The sequence below is a fragment of the Nicotiana sylvestris genome, chromosome 2 (assembly GCF_000393655.2).
Source record: "Nicotiana sylvestris chromosome 2, ASM39365v2, whole genome shotgun sequence".
Classification (NCBI taxonomy): Eukaryota; Viridiplantae; Streptophyta; class Magnoliopsida; order Solanales; family Solanaceae; genus Nicotiana; species Nicotiana sylvestris.
The window spans coordinates 62,257,502-62,281,260 of record NC_091058.1 but is presented as its reverse complement, the minus strand read 5'-3'; the positions used below and the strand labels follow the sequence as shown (position 1 = coordinate 62,281,260).

The 23,759-nt window shown below is 37.6% G+C and overlaps 1 protein-coding gene across 1 annotated transcript; it reads right to left on the bottom strand.

Moving 5' to 3' along the window:
* Nucleotides 1-202: 202 nt before the first annotated feature.
* Nucleotides 203-2,926, bottom strand: LOC104225458 (probable cinnamyl alcohol dehydrogenase 6). Its single transcript, XM_009777260.2, has 6 exons — nucleotides 2,766-2,926; nucleotides 2,260-2,373; nucleotides 1,938-2,165; nucleotides 1,565-1,853; nucleotides 1,264-1,417; nucleotides 203-567 (listed from the first exon to the last, which is right to left on the bottom strand). Exons 1-6 carry the CDS (start codon nucleotides 2,858-2,860, stop codon nucleotides 365-367), a joined length of 1,083 nt encoding a protein of 360 aa, XP_009775562.1. The 5' UTR covers nucleotides 2,861-2,926; the 3' UTR covers nucleotides 203-364.
* Nucleotides 2,927-23,759: the final 20,833 nt, after the last annotated feature.

The window sequence follows — 23,759 nt, the reverse complement described above, 5'->3', positions numbered from 1 at the left end:
CAGGCGATGATGTCAGTCAGACGATAATGTCAGAGGGTTTTATTGGCTATACGGATGAAAACTTAAAATGGTGGCTACGCAGATGAAGAGCACCTATTTAGGCTGTACTTATGCGAAATTATTAAGTAATGCTTATGAGATCAGCCATTCTACCATATGATCCATTCAACGAAGGCTAGAAAGCATAAAGAACGAATGTTAAAATAAGAATAACAACTGACTACATATTTTTGTGATCCTTATGATTGATAAAATTATACCACGCAACAAGCAAAAAAAATTAGTTTACACTTTACATGAAAAGGAATGAAAGGCGTACAATATTCTCTCTCTATCAGGTCTCAATTAAAATAACCTGAAGTACTTAAAGTTTTGATGATTGAGCAGCAATATCAATCACAAACCGATACTTAATATCGTTTTTCTCAATCCTTTCATAAGCTTCATTAATCCTGTCAGGTGTGACTATCTCTATGTCACACATTATATTATACTTCCCACAAATGTCTATCATTTCTTGTGTTTCTTTTATGCTTCCAATCATGCTTCCTTTCACAGTTCTCTTACCTGCAAATTAAATTGCAATTCACAGTTTTAAGGGGTTATTTCAAACACAATGCATAAGATAATGTGCAGGCATTGATTAGGTCAACTGTCACAAACAAACTAATTAGGTGATCTATTTCGTTATTTGGTGTAAAATTCGTGAAAATATCACTGGCTAACCATTTTTTTAACTGATAATTAAAAAATAGCCAATATTTGTAAAGTCATTGAGAAATAGTCACTGTTTTGCTGAAACACGGAAACTTTCAGCATGATATGCTAAATTATGGGGCTCCTGCGTACAAACTTCAAGCATATTATGTTGGAACTACAGCACATTATGAAATGAGATCTTTACATAAATAGCCTTCCATATTTATTGTTTATTTTTTCTAGCCATATACATAGTTTATACATTGATTATATACAATTATACACATATAATATATAAACTATACATATATTATACCTCCACGAGCTATTTTTAGTTTAAGTGGTTGGGTGAACGGCTATTTGGATTAATTCTTCTTAAATCTCATATGTATAATAATTCGAACTCTAGCATATTATGCAATATTTTTTTCGAATTTTAAGGGTGTTTTGTTTAGATTTTATCTTTATATAAAAAAGTGGCTAAATTTTGATTACTTTTGAAACCGTGACTATTTTTCAATTAACAATTGTAAACCTGACCATCTTTAAATATGACTGACTTACCAAATATTAATGGAAATGATGGAAGGCCCAAAGGCTTGTCTGGTGCACCCACTATAACAAAAGTTCCTTTAACTTTGAGCAGCTCTAAGTATGGCCCAAGAGAGTGATTTGCTGACACTGTATCCAATATGAAGTCCAATGTCTTCTGCCTCGACTGTCATTATTATTATTATTATATCCAAATTAGAAAAAAAAAACCGATTTAATAGTAATTTTTAAAAGTTTATACATATTTAAACATGTTACACATATATATGGATATTTTAAAAAGAAAAGGAGGAAGTGGAAATATATAACAAACCTGCATTTGATGTGTATTAGAGCTAGCAATGAAATCATCAGCCCCTAATTTGGATTTGGCCTCATTTTCTTTGGATAAAGAAGTGCTTATGACAGTAACATGATGCCCAAATGCTTTTGCAAATTTAATAGCCAAATGTCCCAAACCTCCTAAACCAATAACTCCTATTTTTTTCCTAGGTGAGTCAATCAAGTTATTGTCTTTCATTGGGCAAAACACAGTAACTCCTGCACATAACAATGGTGCTGCTCTATCCATTGGTAGGTTGTCTGGTACAGCAACCACAAACCTTCAAAATAATAAGAATATAAATTAGTTTTATCAAAATTGAGATAGAAGAACTTAGGATACTAATTAATGCTTAATACTTTACCTATAATCAGCAACTAGCATTTTGGAATAGCCTCCATAGGTAATGCTACCATCCCAAAAGACACCATTATATGTGAATTGAACTTTGTCACAATAATTCTCTTCTGAGTTTTTACAAAATTCACATTCTAAGCAAGATGCTGACATGCATCCAACTCCTACTTTATCCCCTGTTTTGAAGTTGGTTACATTGCTCCCAACTTCCACAACAATCCCTGTAATCTCATGCCTAAATTACACGAATAAAAAATTAGAAACTTATTAATTACTATGAAAAGTAAAAGGACAAAAGAAAAAGAGAGAAGTTTATAATTGATTATTACCCAGGAACAACAGGATACATAGTGATACCCCAATCATTTTTGGCATAGTGAAGGTCAGTATGGCAGATTCCGCAGTATAAAATCTTGATGGTCACATCATTTACACCATTCTCTCTGCGTAAGCATGATGTAAAAATTAAATTTTCAGTAGAACAAAATGACAAATATCTCGCACAAATTATGTTGCTTTAGTACCATAAGTATAATACTCCGTCCCTTCCGCTTCATACGAGGGCATTTATAGTTTGACTAAGTACAAAGTTTGCGAAGACTTTTAATATATGCCAAAAATATTCTTAGAACTTGTAGTGTTAAACATCTTATAACACTTTTCTAGCTATAAGAGCATGTAATCAAGAGCAAATGAAAAGTTAACAATTAAAAAGTTCATAAATATAGAAGTGCATGATTCTTTGTGGAACTGACTAAAATAAATGGAGTGTCATATAAAATGGAATACTATATATTACGTAGCAAAGATATTTATACATGAAAATCACGAATACCTTCTATTGAAAATGTAAGGTGTGATCTTGCCAGAAGAATCAAGAGCTGCCCATCCTGAAACAACTTGAGTGTGGTTTGGGGTTGTTTTAGCCATGAAAACTTTCCTTTTCTTTTGGGTGGTGGGAATTTACTTTCTTTGTGTGAGAAGAGTCGGAGATGTAGTGGCGAGAAGTGAGAATAGAGTACAACAGAGAGCTCCTTTTATAGTGTTAAACTTGACTAGAGTTTGAGATGAAAATTAGGTTGTTAAGGGTGGTTTTGACCCCACAATTAACAGTACACTTTCATTTTTATATTGAAAATATCCCATGTTAATTTCAAAGAAAATGCATCCTACAAAATGACAAAAAGTATTGTTATACCGAGATACTGAACTAACTCTTTTTTTCTAACTAGTCTTAGGATATGCGCTTTGCGCATGTTTCCTATATCAATAAATATATATCTTCTTAAAATATTAAAATAAAAAGGTGAACGACATTTCGCTAAAGACCTTCGTGCTTTTAATATAGTATATAGATAGATAGATAAATGAAGAAATCCAACGGAGATTCCTCCTCTAATTTTGTCCTTTTATTTCTTTGTTTATTCTTTTTCTCCAGCCATTCAATTGAAAATACACCCTTGTATGTAATTTCAATTCAATCCCCGTGCAATGTATAAATAAAAATTTCTTTCATTTCGTATACTTTTCTTTCACCTTTCTATAAGCGACCCTATATTTATAGTAGAAATAATTTAACCTGGAACTACGAATGAAAATAGGACTATTGATTTCTGATCTTTGACATTGTAATTTTCAGAAAATTGAAAAACAAAAATTAGCGCGAGATCAATCTCCAAATCCTACTTTGATATGGCCCTCGATAGGGAGGCGTGGAGGTCGAAGATTAGGGTTGTGAGCACATGCGGATGTAGAAGGTTGACTACGGGTTCAATTGAACCCATAACTTTCCACGCGGAGTAAAAATTTATATGTAAAAATTCCTTAAAATTATAAAAATAGTAGATATGAACCCATAACTTTAAAAATATAATGGGTTCAATGCTAATATCTTAAAAATTGAACCCATAAAATATAAATCCTGGATCCGCCTCTGATTTTGGGTTGACAGGTAGTCGAGAGTCTCTTCTAGTCGTACTAGTAGTATTAGTACTAGTCTTGTATTTTCCTATTCCGAGTTCCTTGTTTTTAACGATGTGGCATTATTGCCGGTAGTTTTCGCACTTCTCTTATAGCTTCATGTTCCTAGTTTCTTTGCTATTACATGTTGTGCTATTTGTTTATGTTATCTTATTTTCTTGCCATTGTCACTGTTTGTTTATTGTGTCCTTTTCACTGTTCTTAAGTCGGGGGTGTATCGGAAATAATCTCTCTTCCTTTGTAAGATAGAAATAATTAGACCTGTGTACACATTACCTTCCCCAAATTCCACGTATGAGATTGCACTGGGTTTGTTGTTGTTGAGATCAATCTCAAATCCTACTTGTTATAGTACTTTTTATATGGGTAAAAGCAAGAAGAAAAAAACGGAGAAATAAAGAAACAACTTACTGAAATATCACAAAGAGTAGCCGTCACACCAACTCCTTTTCTGGTCAAAAGTCAAATAGTTATTAAATCTGGTTCACACAATGTGAAATACCAATGATAGAATCGTAGAAATTAGACTCCCATTGACCATTCCCACTTCAGGTGGACCATCCCAAAGGTTGTTAAGGCTATTGAAGAAAGAGAGAAGAAATAAAACAAAGAAGTATGTGAATCTTCTTGTAATTAGTACGGAAGCATTTCTTACTTACCCATGAATTTCGTAGAATCTCATTCTCAATTAGCCAAACGGGCTATTAGTCCACTATAGAATCAAGTCATTTCCTGTAAAAGCCTCTGTTGTCTGCAGTTGAAACCAAAAAATTAAAGTCGATCATTTCTATGATTATTTTTAAATCTTACATCTTTTTTGTGAAGAAACATGAAAATGAAGGTTAACATAGGTAAAATTTGAACTAATAAAAAGGGAGAGAGTTCATTACTTTTGTTCTTTCTTTTTGCCGTTTTGGTATAAAATGGAAATCCTAACAATAAAAAATTTTGGCAAAAATAAGTTACTTATGCGAAAAGGTTCAACCATCTATATTATATTAAAAGGAGGGTAGTGAATCATGAGATTAAACCAAGTGGCGTATTGAGAATATGACACTTGGTGGCTTTAAGATAAAATCTAAATAAATTTAAGACAAGATCTAAAAAAAATTGTGATGACCCAAAAACAAATACTGTGTTCTGAGGCCTTAAAACCTCCTTTTTACCTCACCTCGATTTACGTGTGTGGTTCGGACCTATATCCGGAAAGCCTTTTTATGTGAAAATATGAGAAATAGAGATTTCTATAGTTAAAATTTGATTTTAGTTGACTTTGGTCAACATATTGAGCAAACGGACCCGGATATGTGTTCTGACGATCTCGGGAGGTCCGTAGTAAAATATGGGACTTGGGCGTATGCCCGAAAATGAATTCCGAGGTCCCAAGCCTTAGAAATCAATTTTTGAAAGAAATTGTTTTGCTGAGTTATTCATGAAATAAAGAAAAGAATTACTGTTTGAAACCATTAGTATCAGGCCCGTATTTTGGTTCCGGAGCTCGGTACAAACTTGTTAAAGTATTTAAATGATAACTGTAAAATTTGGTGAAAAATGGAGTTTATTTGACGTGATTTGGATCTCCGGTTGAAGAGTTATGAACTTTAAAGTGTTCTTGATGAAAATGATGAGTTTTGAGGTTTAATTCATAATTTTATATGTTATTTTCATGATTTGGTTGCACGAGCAAGTCCGTATGATATTTTTAGGTTTGTGTGCATGTTTGATTTGGAGTCCTGAGGGCTCGGGTGAGTTTTGAATAGGCCACAGAGTGGAATTTGGACTTAGGAATTTCTGGTGTGTTGCAGGCCTGCAAGCTTCACAAATACGAGCAATGGGTCGCAAATGCGAATAGTGGCCTGGGCTACCTTGGTCGCAAATGCAAAGTACTTGTCGCAAATGTGACATCGCAAATACGAAGGAAGTATCGCAAATGCGAAGAGGACTGGATTCCTCAGGGTTTGCAAATGCGAGGTTAGCAGTCTGAGGGGTTCGCAATTGCGACACCTGCAACCTACAAAATCATAACTTAGATGCATTTCAACCATTTTTCAAACCCTTTCAAAACCAAAATACTTGGACGATTTTTCAAAGACAAGTACTCTTCCAAATCGATTATACGAGCAAATTGGCAGTGGAATCAAGAGGTAAAGCGATAGTTGAGACTTGAATTGTGTTCGTGGCATCGAGGTAAGTGCTTGGTCTAACCTTAGCTTGAGGGATTAGGAGTTGTGTCCTATTTGCTATGCGTTATTTGTTGAGTACGACGTATAGACATAGTGACGAGTGTCTATACGTTGGTGTCCAAGCATGCCTTTGAGTCTTATATTATGACTATTATGACTCCGTTTGTATTGTCCATGCCTTATGTGATGGTTTCTATTGTTGAACAAAGCTTGTGGAAGAAATAGTGGTATTTGAATATTGAAGAGCGTTGGCTCAAGTTGTATAGTGAATTGTGGAAGTATAATTGGCAATTGAACCTTATAGAGCATTGGCTCAAGTTGTGAAGTGAGTTATGAAGTAAGTGTGAAAAAGAGAAGAGGATTATTATGTTGTCTCCCTTGCCAGGATGTTGTTGCTTTCAATGCTATCTCTCTTGCTCGGATGTTAATGTCTTTGATATTGTTCCCTTGCCGGGATTTGATTGTTGTACAATTGTTCCCTTGCCGGGATTTGATTGTTGTACAATTGTTCCCTTGCCGGGATTTTATTGTGATTTCACTTGCTTCCTTGCCCTATTGCTTGTGATTGTTGTTTGGGTGAGGAATAGTGTTAAAGCACGAAGGGTGATCCCGTGCATTGTTTTGGTGAGAGAGTGTTAAAGCACGAAGGGTGATGCCATGTATGATTTTGTGAGGAAGAGTGTAAAAGCACGAAGGGTGATGCCGTGCCGCATGATGTACAATTCCGTGCTGATTATATTGATTTTATAGTGAGGACGAGAGTAAAAGCACGAAGGGTAATGTCGTGCAGTTTATATTGATTCTTATGGTGAGTACGAGTGTAAAAGCACGAAGGATGATGTCGTGCACTTGTTTGATTTCAAATTCTTGTTGATAATTGAGACATGGTGTTCCTCACATTTACTTGTTGTCTTTCTATTTTTAATTGATGTTTCCCCGCAACATGCTTCCCCCTCCCATTCCTAACTGAACATTCCTACTTTTACTTTCCGCCGTATATGATTTAACTACACATGTTTAATTGGTAGTCTGGTCCTAGCCTCGTCACTAGTTCGCCGAGGTTAGGCTAGGCACTTACCAGCACATGGGGTCGGTTGTGCTGATACTACACTCTGCACTATGTGCAGATCCCAGCGCAGCAGCTTTTGGACCTTAGCTTGGGTGGCTGCTTTCAGTCCATACGGAGATCCAAGGTAGTCCTACAGGCGTCCGCAGGCTCTGGCGTCTCCCTCTATTCTTTCATCTTATTTCATTTATGTATTTCAGAAACAATGTCGCATTTATTTTCCTTCAGACCTTGTTTGTAGTATTCCTAGACCGTCTGTGAAATTGTGACACCAGTCTTGGGTAGTCTTTGTTTAAGAAATCATATTGGATTTATTTAAATAGTTTATTTGTTTCTTCCGCTTGTTTAAATTCCGTTGTTTATAAACTGTTGATTCACAATTGTTAAAAGATTAAAATGGGAAAAAGGTAATTTGTTCAAACGGTTGGCTTGCCTAGCTTTCACTAGTAGGCGCCATCACGACTCCCAAGAGCGGAAAATCTGGGTCGTGACAAATTGGTATCAGAGCTCTAGGTTACATAGGTCTCACAATTCACAAACAACCTTAGTAGAGTCTGAGGGATCGGTGCGGAGACGTCTGTATTTATCCCTTTGTGGCTACAGAGTTAGGAAAAACTTCACATCTATTCTTTCATGTCGTGCGGTTTGGTTCCTCAATGCTAATTGAATTTCTACTTTGTTCTTTCGCAGATGGCGAGGACACGTGCTTTCTCATCCACTGATTAGCAACCCGATCCCCCAGCAGCAACTCCCACGAGGGGCAGAGGGCGAGGTCGTGCTAGAGGCCGAGGTAGGGGCAGAGCTCAACCCAGAGCAGCAACACTAGTGGGGAGCCTCAGGTTGAGTTTGATGTTGAGGTTCCAGTCTAGATAGTTTTGGTGGGCCCAACTCAGGTCCTAGAGGGGTTCATTACTACCCCAGTACTCTAGGATGCTCTGGTCCGTCTAGTGGGCCTTATGGAGAGTGTCACCTGGGCAAGCTTGCTTCTTGTAGCACCAGTCGTCTCTCAGGCTGGAGGAGGAGCCCAGACTCCTGCTACTCGCACTCCAGAGTAGATGGCTCCCCAGTTTCAGACTCCAGCAGCTCAGCCGGTTGGAGCAGTTCAGCCGGGTATGGTAGCTCAGACTGATGATGGAGTAGCTATGTCTGCCGATGCCTTGTGGAGATTGGACAGGTTCACCAAGCTCTTCACTAGCACTTTCAGCGGTGCATCTTTTGAGGATCCCCAGGATTATTTGGACAGTTATCATGAGGTTCTCATGAACATAGGGATAGTGGAGACCAATGGGGTCGACTTTGCTACTTTTCGCTTGTCTGGATCCGCCAAGACTTAGTGGAGAGATTATTCTTTGGCTAGACCAGCTGGGTTACCAGCTTTGACTTGGGAGCAGTTTTCTCAGCTATTTCTGGAGAAGTTTTTCCTTATCACTCAGAGAGAGATCTATCGGAGGCAGTTTGAGTGTCTCCAACAAGGTTCTATGACTGTTACTCAGTACGAGACCGAGTTTATCGATTTGGCCCATCCTGCTTTACTTATACTCCCCACTGAGAGAGAGAGAGAGTGAGGAGGTTCATTGAGGGGATCATTTAGCCTATTCTAATTCAGATGGCTAAGGAGATGGGGAGTAAGATTTCTTTTCAGGAGGCGACCAATGTGGCTAGGAGAGTTGAGATGGTTCTATCGCAGGGAGGTGGTCAGGGGTCTAACAAGAGGCCTCGTCATTCAGGCAAATTCATTGGTACCTCGTCTGGAGGCAGGGATTCGTATGGTAGAGGCCATCTTCCTAGGCCTTTTTAGTCAGTACTTCAGGTTTCTCACGGCGCTTCAGGTGGCCGTGGTTCTCATATGTAGTATTCTGATCAGCAGTCCTACAGTGCACCACCAGCTCCTATCAGTGCACCTCTACTCCAGAGTTTCCGGGGTGGTCATTTAGGTCGTCAGGGTCAGCAGTCTCAGCAGCCGAGGGCTACTTGTGGTGATATGGGTCACATTTCTAGGTTTTACCCTCGAGCATCGAGCAACTCTTAACATCAAGGTTCCCGTGCCATAGTTCAGGCACCGAGTGTTCCACAGCCCGCTCAGCCAGCTAGAGGTGGAGGTAGAAGTGCTAGAGGTGGAGGTATAGGTATTAGAGGTGGAGGTTAGGCTCCTAGAGGTGGAGGCCAGTCAGCAGCAGGCCGTCCCAGAGATGTAGTTTAGGGTGGTGGGGCCCAACTCTGATGTTATGCTCTTCCAGCTAGGCCTAAGGCTGAGGCTTTCGATGTAGTTATCACAGGTACGGTTCTGGTTTGTGGTAGAGATGCTTTAATTCTATTTGATCCAGGATCTACGTACTCCTATGTGTCATCTTATTTTGCACCATATCTGGTCATGCCTAGTGATTCTTTGAGTGCTCATGTATATATGTCTACACCGGTGGGTGATTCTACTATAGTAGATCGTGTCCATCATTCATGTATAGTTGTGATTGGGGGTCTTAAGACTCGTGTAGATTTGTTACTCCTGGACATGGTTGATTTTGATGTCATATAGGGATGGACTGGTTATCACCTTACTACGCTATCCTGGACTGTCATGCCAAGATTGTGACCTTAGCCTTGGCGGGTGCACCTCGTTTAGAGTGGAGAGGGACTCCTGGTCAGTCTACCCGTAGTGTTATCTCATATATGATGGCTCGACATATGGTCGAAAAGGGGTGTTTAGCTTATTTGGCATATGTTCGTGATTCTAGTGCCAAAGTTCCTTCTATTGATTCTGTGCCTGTTGTTCGTGAGTTTCCTGAGGTATTTCCTTCAGACCTTTCGGGTATTCCACCCGACAGGGAAATTGACTTCTGCATTGATTTGGCTCCGGGCACTTAGCCTATTTCTATCCCGTCATATCGTATGGCCCCGCCTGAGTTGAAGGAGCAGTTGTAAGACTTACTCGAAAAAGGCTTCATTAGACCTAGTGTCTCACCTTGGGGTGCACTAGTGTTGTTTGTTAAGAAGAAGGACAGGTCGATGAGAATGCGTATATATTACCGGTAGTTGAACAAGGTTACAATCAAGAATAAATATCCATTGCCGAGGATTGATGATTTGTTTGATCAGCTTCAGGGTGCCAAGGTATTTTCGAAGATTGACTTGAGATCTGGCTACCATTAGTTGAGGATTAGGGCATCCGATGTCCCTAAGACAGCTTTTCACACTCGGTACATGCATTATGAGTTCTTGGTAATGTCATTTGGGTTGACAAATGCCCCAACAGCTTTTATGAATTTGATGAACCGAATGTTCAGGCCTTACTTAGATTCGTTCGTGATAGTCTTCATTAATGATATTCTGATCTATCCCACAGCCGGGAGGAGCACATGCATCATCTTAGAGTGATTCTTCAGACTTTGAGAGATAGTCAGTTGTATGCGAAGTTTTTGAAGTGCGAGTTCTAGTTGAGTTCAGTTGCATTCTTGGGTCATATTGTATCAGTAGAGGGTATTCAGGTAGATACGAAGAAGATTGAGGCAGTAAAGAACTGGCCTAGACCAGCATCAGCTACAGAGATTCAGAGTTTCTTGGGTTTGGCAGGCTATTATCGTCGGTTTGTGGATGGGTTTTCATCTATTGCAGCCCCAATGACCAGGTTGACCCAGAAGGGTGCCCAGTTCAGGTGGTCGGACGAGTGTGAGGCGAGCTTTCAGAAGCTCAAAACAGCTTTGACTACGACGCCGATGTTGGTTTTGCCCACAGGTTCAGGGCCATATATAGTTTATTGTGATGCATCTCGTATTGGACTTAGTGCGATGTTGATGAAGGATGGCAAGGCCATTGCCTACGCTTCACGGTAGTTGAAGATTCATGAGAAGAACTATCCAGTCCATGATTTGGAGTTAGCAGCCATACGTTGAAGATTTGGAGGCATTGTCTATATGGCATGTCATGTGAGGTATTCACGGATCACAAGAGTCTGCAGTATTTGTTCAAGCAGAAGGAGCTAAATTTGAGGTAGAGAAGGTGGTTGGAGCTATTAAAGGACTACGATATCACCATCTTATATCATCCGGGAAAGGCCAATGTGGTGGCCGATGCATTGAGTAGGAAGTCAGCTAGTATGGGTAGTCTTGCTTATATTCTGGTCAGTGAGAGATCGCTTGCTTTGGATGTTCAGGCTTTGGCCAATCAGTTCATGAGGTTGGATGTTTCTGAGCCCAACCGTGTATTAGCTTGCATAGTCGCTCATTCTTCATTATTGGAGCGTATTTGAGATCGGTAGTATGATGATCCTCATTTGTGTGTCCTTAGAGACACGGTGCAACACGGAGGTGCCAAGCAAGTTACATTAAGAGACGATGGAGTTTTAAGGCTGCAGGGTCGAGTTTGTGTGCCTAATGTGGATGAACTCCGAGAGTTGATTTTAGAGGAGGCCCATAATTCCCGGTACGCTATTCACCCAGGCGCCGCTATGATGTATCAGGATTTGCGGCAACATTATTGGTGGAGGAGAATGAAGAAGGATATTATTGCATATGTGGCTCGGTGTTTGAATTGTCAGCAAGTTAAGTACGAGCATCAGATGCCTGGTGGTTTGTTCCAGAAGATTGAGATTCCTGAATGGAAGTGGGAGCGTATCACTATGGACTTCGTTGTTGGACTCCCACGGACTTAGAAGAAGTTCAATGCAGTGTGGGTTATTATTGATAGGCTGACCAAGTCAACACATTTCATTCCTGTGGCAGTTTCCTATTCTTCCGAGAGGTTAGCTGAGATCTACATCTGGGAGATTGTTCGTCTTCATGGTGTGCCCGTGTCTATCATTTCGGACCGAGGTACGCAGTTTACCTTACATTTCTAGAGAGCAGTTCATCAGAAGTTAGGCACACGGGTTGAGTTGGGCACACGGGTTGAGTTGAGCACATCGTTTCATCCTCAGACGGACGGGCAGTCTGAGCAAACTATTCAGATTTTTGAGGATATGCTTCAAGCTTGTGTCATTGACTTTGGAGGCTCGTGGGATCAGTTTTTGCCTTTAGCATAGTTTACCTACAACAACAGCTACCGGTCGAGCATCCAGATGGCTCCTTATGAGGCTTTATATGGTAGGCGGTGTCGGTCGCTGATTGGATGGTTTGAGCCGGGAGAGGCTTGGTTGTTGGGTACAGATCTTGTACAGGATGCCTTGGACAAGGTCAGGATCATTCAGGATAGGCTTCGTACAGCTCAGTCCAGGTAAAAGAGTTATGCCAACAGCAAGGTTCGTGATTTGGCATTCATGGTCGGTGAGCGGGTGTTGCTTTGGGTGTCGCCTATGAAGGGCGTGATGAGATTTGGGAAGAGGGGAAGGCTTAGCCCTAGGTTTATTGGCCCGTTTGAGATTCTTGATCGAGTGGGAGAAGTGGCTTACAGACTTGCGTTGTTGCCGAGCTTATCAGCTGTGCATCCAGTGTTTCATGTGTCTATGCTTTGGAAGTATCACGGCTATCCATCCCACATACTCCCTCCGTTTCAATTTATGTGAACCTATTTCCTTTTTGGTCCGTGCCAAAAAGAATGACCCCTTTCCTTATTTGGAAACAATTTACCTTTATGCAATGATTTATAGCCACACAAAATAAATGTGCCTCATTTTACACCACAAGTTTAAAAGTCTTCTCTCTTTTCTTAAACTCCGTGCCCAGTCAAATGGGTTCACATAAATTGAAACGGAGGGAGTATTAGATTTCAGCACTGTCTAGTTGGACAAGGACTTGTCCTATGAGGAGTAGCCGGTAGCTATTCTAGACCGGCAGGTTAGTTAGTTGAGATCGAAGAGTTTCCCTTCTGTTCGTGTTCAGTGGAGAGGTCAGCCTGCTGAGGCATCGACTTGGGAGTCCGAGTCCGATATGCGGAGCCGATATCCCCATCTTTTCCCCGACTCAGGTACTTCCTTCTTATGCCCGTTCGAGGACGAACGATTGTTTTAGAGGTGGAGGATGTAATGACCCAAAAGGTCATCACTTGTTTTAGAAACAAATCTTGTGTTCCAAGGCCTTAAAACCTCCCTTTTACCTTACCTCAATTTGAGTGCATGGTCCGAACCTATATCCGAAAAGCCTTTTATGTGAAAATATGAGAAATAGAAATTTCGAGAGTTAAAATTTGATTTTGGTTGACTTTGGTCAATATTTTGAGCTAACAGACCCGGATCTGTGTTTCAACGATCCCGGGAGGTTCGCGCTAAAATATGGGACTTGAGCGTATGCCCAAAAATGAATTTCGAGGTCCCAAGCCTTAGAAATCAATTTTTGAAAGAAATTTATTTTGCTGAGTTATACATGAAATAAAGAAAAGAATTAATGTTTGAAACCATTGGTATCGGGCCCGCATTTTGTTTTCGAAGCCCGGTACAAACTTGTTAAAGTATTTAAATAATAATTGTGAAATTTGGTGAAAAATGGAGTTTATTTGACGTGATTTGGACCTCCCGTCGAAGAGTTATGAACTTTAAAGTGTTCTTGATGAAATGATGAGTTTTGAGGTTTAATTCAAAGTTTTACATGTTATTTACTGATTTGGTTGCACGAGCAAGTCTGTATGATGTTCTTAGGTTGGTGTGTATGTTTGGTTTGGAGCCTCGAGGGCTCTAGTGAGTTTTGGATAGGCCACAGAGTGGAATTTGGACTTATGAATTTCTGGTGTGTTGCAGGCCTGCAGGCTTCGCAATTGCGAAGCATGGCTCGCAAATGCGAAGGCAGTATTGCAAATGCGAAGAGAACTGGATTCCTCAAGGTTCGCAAATACGAATCCTTGTTAGCAAATGCGAGGTTAGCAGTTTGAGGGGTTCGCAATTGCGAACCCTGGTCGCAATTGCGACACCTGCAACCTGTAAAATCATAACTTAGACGCATTTCAACCATTTTTCAAACCTTTCAAAACCAAAACACTTTTGGGTGATTTTTCAAATACAAGTATTCTTCAAAATCGATTATACGAGCGAATTGGTAGTGGAACCAAGAGGTAACACGATATTTGAGACTTGAATTGTGTTCGTGGCATCGAGGTAAGTGTTTGGTATAACCTTAGCTTGAGGGATTATGAGTTGTGTCCTATTTGCTATGTGTTATTTGTTGAGTACGACGTATAGGCATGGTGACGAGTATCTATACGTTGGTATCAAGAATGCCCTTGAGTCTTATATTATGACTCCGTTTGTATTGTCCATGCCTTATGTGATGGTTCCTATTGTTGAACAAAACTTGTGGAAGTAGTAGTGGTATTTGAATATTGAAGAGCGTTGGCTCAAGTTGTATAATGAATTGTGGAAGTATAATTGCTAATTGAACCTTATAGAGCATTGGCTCAAGTTGTGAAGTAAGTGTCAAAAAGAGAAGAGGATTATTATGTTGTCTCCCTTGCCGGGATGTTGTTGCTTTCAATGCTATCTCTCTCGCCGGGATGTTGATGTCTTTGATATTGTTCCCTTGCCGGGATTTGATTATTGTACAATTATTCCCTTGCTGAGATTTTATTGTGATTTCACTTGCTTCCTTGCCCTATTGATTGTGATTGTTGTTTGGGTGAGGAAGAGTGTTAAAGCACGAAGGGTGATGCCGTGCATTGTTTTGGTGAGAGAGTGTTAAAGCACGAAGGGTGATGTCGTGTATGATTTTGTGAGGAAGAGTGTAAAAGCACGAAGGGTGATGTCGTGCTGCAAGATGTACAATTCCATGCCGATTATATTGATTTTATAGTGAGGACGATAGTAAAAGCACGAAGGGTGATGTCGTGCAGTTTATATTGATTCTTATGGTGAGGACGAGAGTAAAAGCACGAAGGGTGATGTCGTGCACTTGTTTGATTTCAGATTCTTATTGATAATTGAGACATGACGTTCCTCACATTTACTTGCTATCTTTCTATTTTTAATTGATGTTTCCCCGCAGCATGCTTCCCCCTCCCATTCTTAACTAAACATTCCTGCTTTTACTTTCCGCCGTATATGATTTAACTGCACGTGTTTAATTGGTAGTCTGGTCCTAGCCTCGTCATTACTTCGCCGAGGTTAGGCTAGGCACTTACCAATACTTGGGGTCGGTTGTGCTGATACTACACTCTTCACTGTGTGCAGATCCCGGCGCAACAACTTTTGGATCTTAGCTTGGACGGCTGCCTTCAGTCCATACGGAGATCCAAGGTAGTCTGCAGGCCCTGACGTTTCCCTCTATCCTTTCATCCTGTTTCATTTATGTATTTCAGAAACAGTGTCGCATTTATTTTCCTTCAGACCTTGTTTGTAGTAGACCGTTTGTGAAGTTGTGACACCAGTTCTGGGTAGTCTTTATTTAAGAAATCGTATTGGAATTATTTAAATGGTTTACTTGTTTCTTCCGCTTGTTTAAATTTCGCTGTTTATAAACTGTTGATTCACAATTGTTAAAGGATTAAAATGGGGAAAATATAATTTGTTCAAAAGGTTGGCTTGCCTAGCTTTCACTAGTAGGCGCCATCACGACTCCCGAGGGCGGGAAATCCGGATCGTGACAAAATTTAAGACAAAATCTAATGAGACTCTATACTAAATTTTTGACTTGATAATGGAAAGATAAAATACTTATGTTTTTTTTTAAAACTAATCAACGATATTTCCAAATGGTAAGCTTTAGGAAAAATTCAAAATTACAATTTAGTTTTAATACGAAAGTATTTCGATTATATGAAAAATTCAAAATGAGAAAACTTAGTGTAATATTACAATAGAAAAATATATAATAAAGGAAATAGAGATAATATGAGGATATCAATACTTTAAATAAATATAATAATCTATGTAAGTAATAAAAAAATATTATTGATAAATTTAGAAAACTAAAGAATTATGAACAAGAAATAAAAATTTAAAAATAATTTATAAGAAGTATGAAATATTTATGCTATACTAAAGGAATAGTGGATAATGATATTAAGCAAAGCGTGCTAACAAAATATTATATTATTAATACAATAATAATACTAAATAATAGATATTATAATAAAGCAAAGTAAGAAACAAAAATAAGTTATACGATGACTATTTATTTTTCTTTAATTTCATATAGGTTTAATTACTAAAATAATGTATTAAGAAGTAGGATGACAGTTGTAACTATATTAATGTGATATTAATATATTAAATGATAAATCATAGTTTAAAATAATTAATAATTTTTAATACTGATCTCGCATGAGCGGGTTTTAATATTTATATTATGTTGAAATGAGAAATGTCAGTATTGTGATTAAGTCAAGTGGTGCTTTAAAAAAAACATTTGGCACTTTCGAATCAAAAACCTAATAAGTATTAGGAAAAATCTAATGAAATCTATATAAAAAGAATTGAATTCATAATGGAAAAGAAAAAATATTTTTTCAAAAAAAAAAAATAATAATAATCAATGAGATTTCTAAATGAATTTGAGCAAAATTACATAAATGAAGGTGGGCATCTGATCTAAGATAGGTATTTTATGAATGTATTTAATTTGAGTTTTATTTTTCGTATGTTTAGGAACTAGGAATCTTGGAAGGAAACTTTCCAGTTAGTGGCACTAATTGAATTGAGAATATTAGTAATTTAATGATAAAATAGTAAACTAACGTATCTGCTTATATTTTGGAAGAACCAAAATTATAATTTAATTCAAATTTATAGTGAGTGAGAATTTAAATATTAAAGTTTTATTTGCTTATGGCAATGTAATATAAAAATAACAATTATTAAGAATATCAGTAGCTTTATGATAAAATAGTAAAGTGACATATCTTTTTATATTTAGGGAAAAATTATAATTACAATTTAGTTTTGAATATGAAAGTATTTCGATTATATGTAAAATTCAAAATGAAAAAGCTAATTATAATATTAGAGTAGAGAAAGATGTACCATGATGGGAATAGAGATAATATAAAGAATATTTACACGTTAAATTAATTTTAAAAATAAAATTAACTGAGTAACAATAATATACAAGATAGAATTGAATTTTTTTATAAAATTAAAGAATCGTGAACACTAGAATAAAATTTTAATAGTAATTTTAAGAAGTAAGAAATATTTATGCTATATTAAAAGGAGTAGTGGATAATGATTTTAAGCCAAGTGACGTGGTAATAAAATATTATACTAATAATATAATAATACTAAATGATAGATATTGTAATAAAAAATAAGAAATACAAAGTTATAAGATGAATATATGATTTAGTTTGCTTTAATTTCATATAGATTTAATTAATGAAATATTGTATTAAGAATTAAGATGCAGTTGGAATTCTATTAACTAAATATGATATAGTAAACTAAACATGTAAATCATAATTTAAAATAATTAATATTCTTTAATATTTATCGCGCATCGCGCGGGTACTAATACTAGTCCCTTCATTATAATAAGAGTTGTTCCGGGGAGCTGAGTTGTTAGATATATAAGGAAATTAAAAGAAAAGACAGGTTGTTTAAAACAATTATTTCTTTTTATATATTTATTTGGTTCGTTCTTTAATCTTTATTTTTATGCTAGAGAATTGTGTAATTATTTCAGTGTAAAATAGCGTGTTGAGAATCAACCAGGGGTCCACTTCTTAGTCCACATTTAACTTATACTTTGACCTCCTTAGTTATGTCATTCAACTAACCCGTCACCCTTATATCTAATCTAGAATTAGCCACTTTAGGTACTCCATATGAAGTTGCTGAATAAAAGAGCCAGATTTGTCACTTTTTTTCCACGAAGCTCACAAGAATTTATTATTAATTGAATGTATGCGATACTGCCCTCTAGCCATTACCTCCGATCTTCATTTTTTGTTTTTTTTTATAGAATTTTTCAACTTAAGACTTTTTTAAAAAAATTAACTTGAATCATTTAGAAAAATGGCAAAATTTATTTATTTTTCAGTTGACTTCGACAAAAACTACTGCGTTTTGGGATAATTGGTTTTACAGTCTTTATAAAAAAATTTTTTTACCAAAAATCTTTATTTTTACACCTAAGAGATAAGAAATTAATACATAAGAGCTCATAATTTTTTTTTCTATTCAAATTGTGAATAGGAGATAATTTCCTCGTGTTTATTTTGTTGTTAGTACTTAAAATGCACATGTAAAAGACTTAATATGCAGGACTTTGAGTCTTTGAAAAACCCCCGCATGCATCTTCATTTCCTTTTCATTTCCACACTATATAAATTTAGAAGTTGTTTGATTGTTGTACGGAAACTTCCTTTGGTATTCAATTTCCTGGTGTTTGTCTCCTAACTAATCTTAAGTAGTGATTGTATAGAGTAAGTGTAGACAAGTAAGAGAGAGAAAAATATCACGAGCTTTCCTCTGTATTTTGAAGAGAATTCATAAGAAATTACTAACTTTAGACTTATAATAAATTGACTAAGAAGTAAACTCTTAAGCTTCTCCATCAGAAAATTCTTCCACACACACAAAAAGCATTGCTGAGAAAGAAGAACAAAAAATGTGGTTGTTGAAGTGTGTAGCGTACCACATATACCTTGATAAATCATGAGCTCGAATCACTAGGAAGTAAATTGTTGGACTAAGTAAGTTTGTTTTGACAACTGACAAATTAAAGGAACTCAAGCATCAATCAGGTTCATATACAGTGTATACGGACAAGGGCAGATTCAAGTACAAGGCATGCATGTAAAGGAGATAAGCTTAAGTGCTTATATCTGATATCTCCTGAATGAAAAAGTTGTATAATTAATAAGAAGCAGGACTCCTTACTCGAAGAGAACTCTATCCTAAATAAGGGACGAGTTAGAAGTTGAAGATGACTAGAACTCTTCCAACAAGGAAGAGTATAACATTAGAACTTTAGTTATTTCCTATTCTACTAACTCTATATGTTTAAGGATGTTCTCTGCGAACCTACAACTATATGAACCAGATAGAAGCACCAGTTCCAAGTGTCTGTCTTTTTTCTAGTTCAATTGTAGGAGGGCTTTTGAGTTGTATCTTTCAGCTTTCTCTAGAAACATTTGTATTAGGTACTCAGTGTATTGTTCAAGTTAGAGTTAACTTGAAATTGTTGCAACAGTCTGAGGCTGGTTACCACAAAGGATTAGAGGTAATCCTTAGGTTTACAAGAGTTATATAAACGGTGTTTTTTGGCTCAGTGATTTAGTGAAGCGTTGGGGAAAATCCTACTAGGTAGTGGGTCGTGATTTTTTTTTACCTTTTGAGTCAGATGTTTTTCACGTAAAATACTTGTGTTATTTATTTTCTGCATTTATTATTCCGCAACCGTAATTTAAGAAACATATAGAAGAATCAGGTCCTTCTATAATCTATGCACGCAAAAAATTGGACACCGCAAAAATCACCATCTTCTTGTGTGGCATTGAAGTATAAAACATCATAAACTTAATTAGATAGTCATAATCCAGAAGATGTAATATTAAAGTATGCATTTGTGTAAAATAACAAAAAACGGTTACATTCATACATCTTCTACACTCCATTATCAAACGAAATTATATTGAAATCAAATCACGAGACACTATATATATAAGGTGCGGCTAGCAGCTAGATGAAGTTTCTTGCTTCAATTGGGAAGAATAGAAGCGAAGTCTAGAAGTTCCTTGTTAGTGTTAAATTCAGCCATGACTCCTTTATCTAAACTAACAAGTGCTTCAACCCCACCCCCTTGTCTATCATCTGACAAAAAAAATGAGTTTAAACCACCACTAGCTACTACTGCTCTTTCAGGCCTACCCCATCCAAAATCCACGTTATATAATTGGTAGTTGCATAAACTGGTAAACCAATACACATCCACAATATTGTCATTGGCATCAGATGGCCTCATCAAAATACTCAATGCTGATAGCAAACCATTTTGTTTGACATGATGTTTCTTCCTGAGTTGTTCTTTTCCCTTTCTCAATTCTTGAATCACTCTTGCGCTGCTCATTTGTTGGTAGATTTTATCGAGATTGTTGTAACAATATTCCCTGCAGAGTTATTAGGGAGAGGAGGGTTGAGTCTTGGCCGTAAATTTACCATTTGGTTTAGCACACATGGTTTAAAAATTCCTCCTGAATTCGACCTTGACGCAGGCATAATACATTTATAGAGCAGTGCAGTCACAACCTCGTTACGTGTCAGATTTTGCAATCCTGATTCTGATGTCATTACTTCCTTTAGGGCTCTGATTTTAGAACATGAGAAAACATACCTTCAGTAATACTTGATATAGCTGAAGGATTATTGGTTGATGGAAATATAGATGCACCAATGTTTAACCAAAAAATAAAATTTTAGTCAAAGCTAGAATTTAGAAGAATACGGGTTACTGATAATCAAAAAAATGTATAAAAAGAAGTAATTTAGGTAGCATGAGAGTAATCAAGAGAAAAATAAGTAAACCAAAGTTTATTCCAATAGTATTTTTTCTTACAATTGATCAGATATCTCCCTTTTATAGATATCTTGGAGATATACGTTTTGCCCAAATCATAATGAGGCTATTATGAGTAATTAAAGACATTGAATGCTACGTTACATAATCATTACATTCAATACAAATTCTCTAACGTATTCCACATTTAATGCCTATTAAATGCCGTATCTGCACTCTTTTCTATGGTCAGATTCATTCCTTTTGATTCTCGGACATAAATGACTTAGATAGGTACGAGCACTGAGTTATTTGAATAACTGCCCGTGCCTCTTCCTCTGCCATTTGCTCGTATCTGTTGCAACTCGTGCCTCTTGGCTAGTTGTAATTCTTTGGCCATTTGACCAGTCTAAGTGTCTCGACACGTCACCTTTATATTTAAATACAATTTTTCCCAATAGAGATAGTCCTCCCACTTTCCATTTATTCATCAGTTGAATATTTGGGAAGTGGATTCATTAAAAGAAAATTTTTGCCACCATTAATGCTATAATAAAATTGACGCTTCAATTGTCGCTTCCATTTAATGCTCCGTACACGTGTCATTTTTCCATTGGTTCTGCAGTTTTGCAGCCTTTTTCAAGGCTTTTTTACGGCTCCACTATTCACGAAGTGCTAGTTATCATTATTATGGTCCTTCCATTACTGCACTTTTACCTTTGGCGATTGCTTATTAATATAAATATAACTTCTTTCCTTATATTTTACCACATAAAGCTTATTGAACACTTAATTCCTCAAATCTCAGTTCACTTCTTCCTCACATTATTCTTCTTCGCCATGTCTTCACCAAACCCTAACCCTAGGAGAGTTCCCATTGTTGATACCTTTCCCAATGCCCCCATTAGGCATAGAAGGGGAGGTAGGCTTCGTAGCTTAGGGTCTACTCGTGGTAGTGGTTCGTCTATACCTTCTCCTAGTTCTAGTCCTTCTTCTAGAACCAGAGGTTCCCTTTCTCACAAATCTTCTTCTAGGGGTAAAGAACCTTCTAAACCATATGTGAGCCTTTAGTAAAGGAGATAGTCCCTACATAACTATCTTTTTACCATGATAGGGAATCTCTTAGAAACCAGGTTTCTGCTTTAGATCGTGCTGATGCTTACCCCACTCAAATTATAGAAGTTTTGACTCATGTAGTTCGCAAAGACTGTCATTGGAGTAATGATTTTTCCATTATTATCCCTAATCTAAATTAGAGAATTACTTCTTACTTGACCGGGTTCTCTTTTGTTTATACATACCCTTTCACTTTAGGGTTCAAACTAGCTATTGACCCAGTCATTCTTGAATTTTGTCGTTTCTTTAATGTCTGTTTGGGTCAAATTGGTCCAATCATATGGAGGGCTGTTGCTTGTTTGAGGCATTTAACCAATATGGCTGACGTTCCTTTACTTTTCCTCACCTGATTCATCTTTACTCCCCTAGGCTTTTCCGTAATGGCGTTTTTACCCTAGTGTCCAGGAGTAAGAGGGTTTTGGTGAGCCCTGAAGATGACAAGGACCGTGGCTGGTATGCCCGATTTATTGTTGCCCCCACTATTGGCTTAGTGGGTGAGGATAATGTTCCCTTCCCTAAGAAATGGAATTTTGCACGTAAGTCTTTTATCCTTCTCGTACCTTTTTTCTTCAAGTTTATCAACTTCTCTAATTTTGCCCTTTTTTTAGCAACCATGAGAGTTGTGGAGGATATTCCCAATTTCCGTGGTTGGGTAGATAAATTTCTGAAGACCGCACCAATAGATGGTAGGTCTTGGAGAACACTTTCTAACCGTTACGGTTGGAAAGTAAAGACTCATGGTAAGAGTTTTTATTTCATCTTTCACGCATATATATATTTTTCTTTATTGCTCTAACTCCCATCCTTCTTTTTCTCAGGATTTGCTATTCGAGGAGTTACTGCTGAAGCAGTTGCGGCCTCTCATGTCTCTTATGGAACCCGTACTCCTTCGAGGACCCGTATCTCTTTAGAAAGAGCCCGAGAAATAGTCTTGGGTTCTTCTTCTGCGAAAGGAAAGCTGTTGAAAAGGAAGACTCTGAAGAAGAGGAAGATGGGGGCTCCCTGGTGATGAGGCCACGAGCTAGGAGACGCATCGTCTCTGATGACGAAGCTGAAGTTTCCCCTCGTCTTTCTTTTTCTCTTACCGAACCTGTTGAAACCCCAGTAATAATTCCTGACGATGACGTCACTCCTTATGATACCCGCGAGTCTATTGATAAACTTTTCATCAGTGGTTTTGGTAGTGGAAGTTTAGGGCCTGTTTTAGATGAAATACCCTTATCTTCTTTTTCAACTCTCGTGCCTGTGATCCTTCCTTACCAGCCCCAGTTGTTTCTGTTCCTTCTTCTACTGTTTTCACTTCTTCTACCGCTCCTCCTTTGATAATTCCCCCTCCTATCATTCATCATATAGAAGTGGACTCTTCAAGTAGAAGTGTCGCTATGAGGAGGGTAACTATTGAAGTTCCTGATGATAGCAGCCTTTTGAGGAAGTCAGGTCAGGCAGATGTATGGCTGGAGCCTTTAATTGGCCCAATTGAAAAAGCAAAGCTGGAGAGCCATAGTTCCCTGACTCTAATGAATGATATCGTGCACTCCACTTTGAAGGTATTTTCCTTCTCTCCCTTATTTACTTTGTAAAATTTTTTTATCTTTGGGATTCGTATTTCCCTTCCTTTTTTTAGGCCAATCTTATCGACACAGAAATGATGAACAGAATCCCCCTCTTGGAGAAGGTAGCACGTGATTCAGAGAAGATAACACGTGATTCTCAGTTGGAGGCGATCAATTGGAAGGAACAATTTGAGAGTGCACAAATTGATATGGAAGATTTACAAGAGAGCAAGAATACCTTAGAGCAGCAGGTGCAGGCTTTAACTTCAGAGTTAGCGGTTGTAAAAGCTTCCTCAAGCCAAACAAAAAAAGAAAAAGAACGTGTCGAATCCTCCTTCTCAGAGCAACTATCTAAGGCCAGTGAAGAGACTAGAGAGTTGAAGGCTCTTTTGAGTCAAAAAGAAGTTTACGCTAGGGAGCTCGTGCAAAGCTTAACTCAAGCACAAGAAGACCTTCGAGTCTCTGCTAATACGGTGCGTGCCTTAGAGATCTCCCATGACTCTCTTCAAGCTTTTTATAACTCCGCCTTGGCTGAAAATGAAGAGCTAAAGAATGAGATTACTGATTGGGAAAAGGATTATGAGA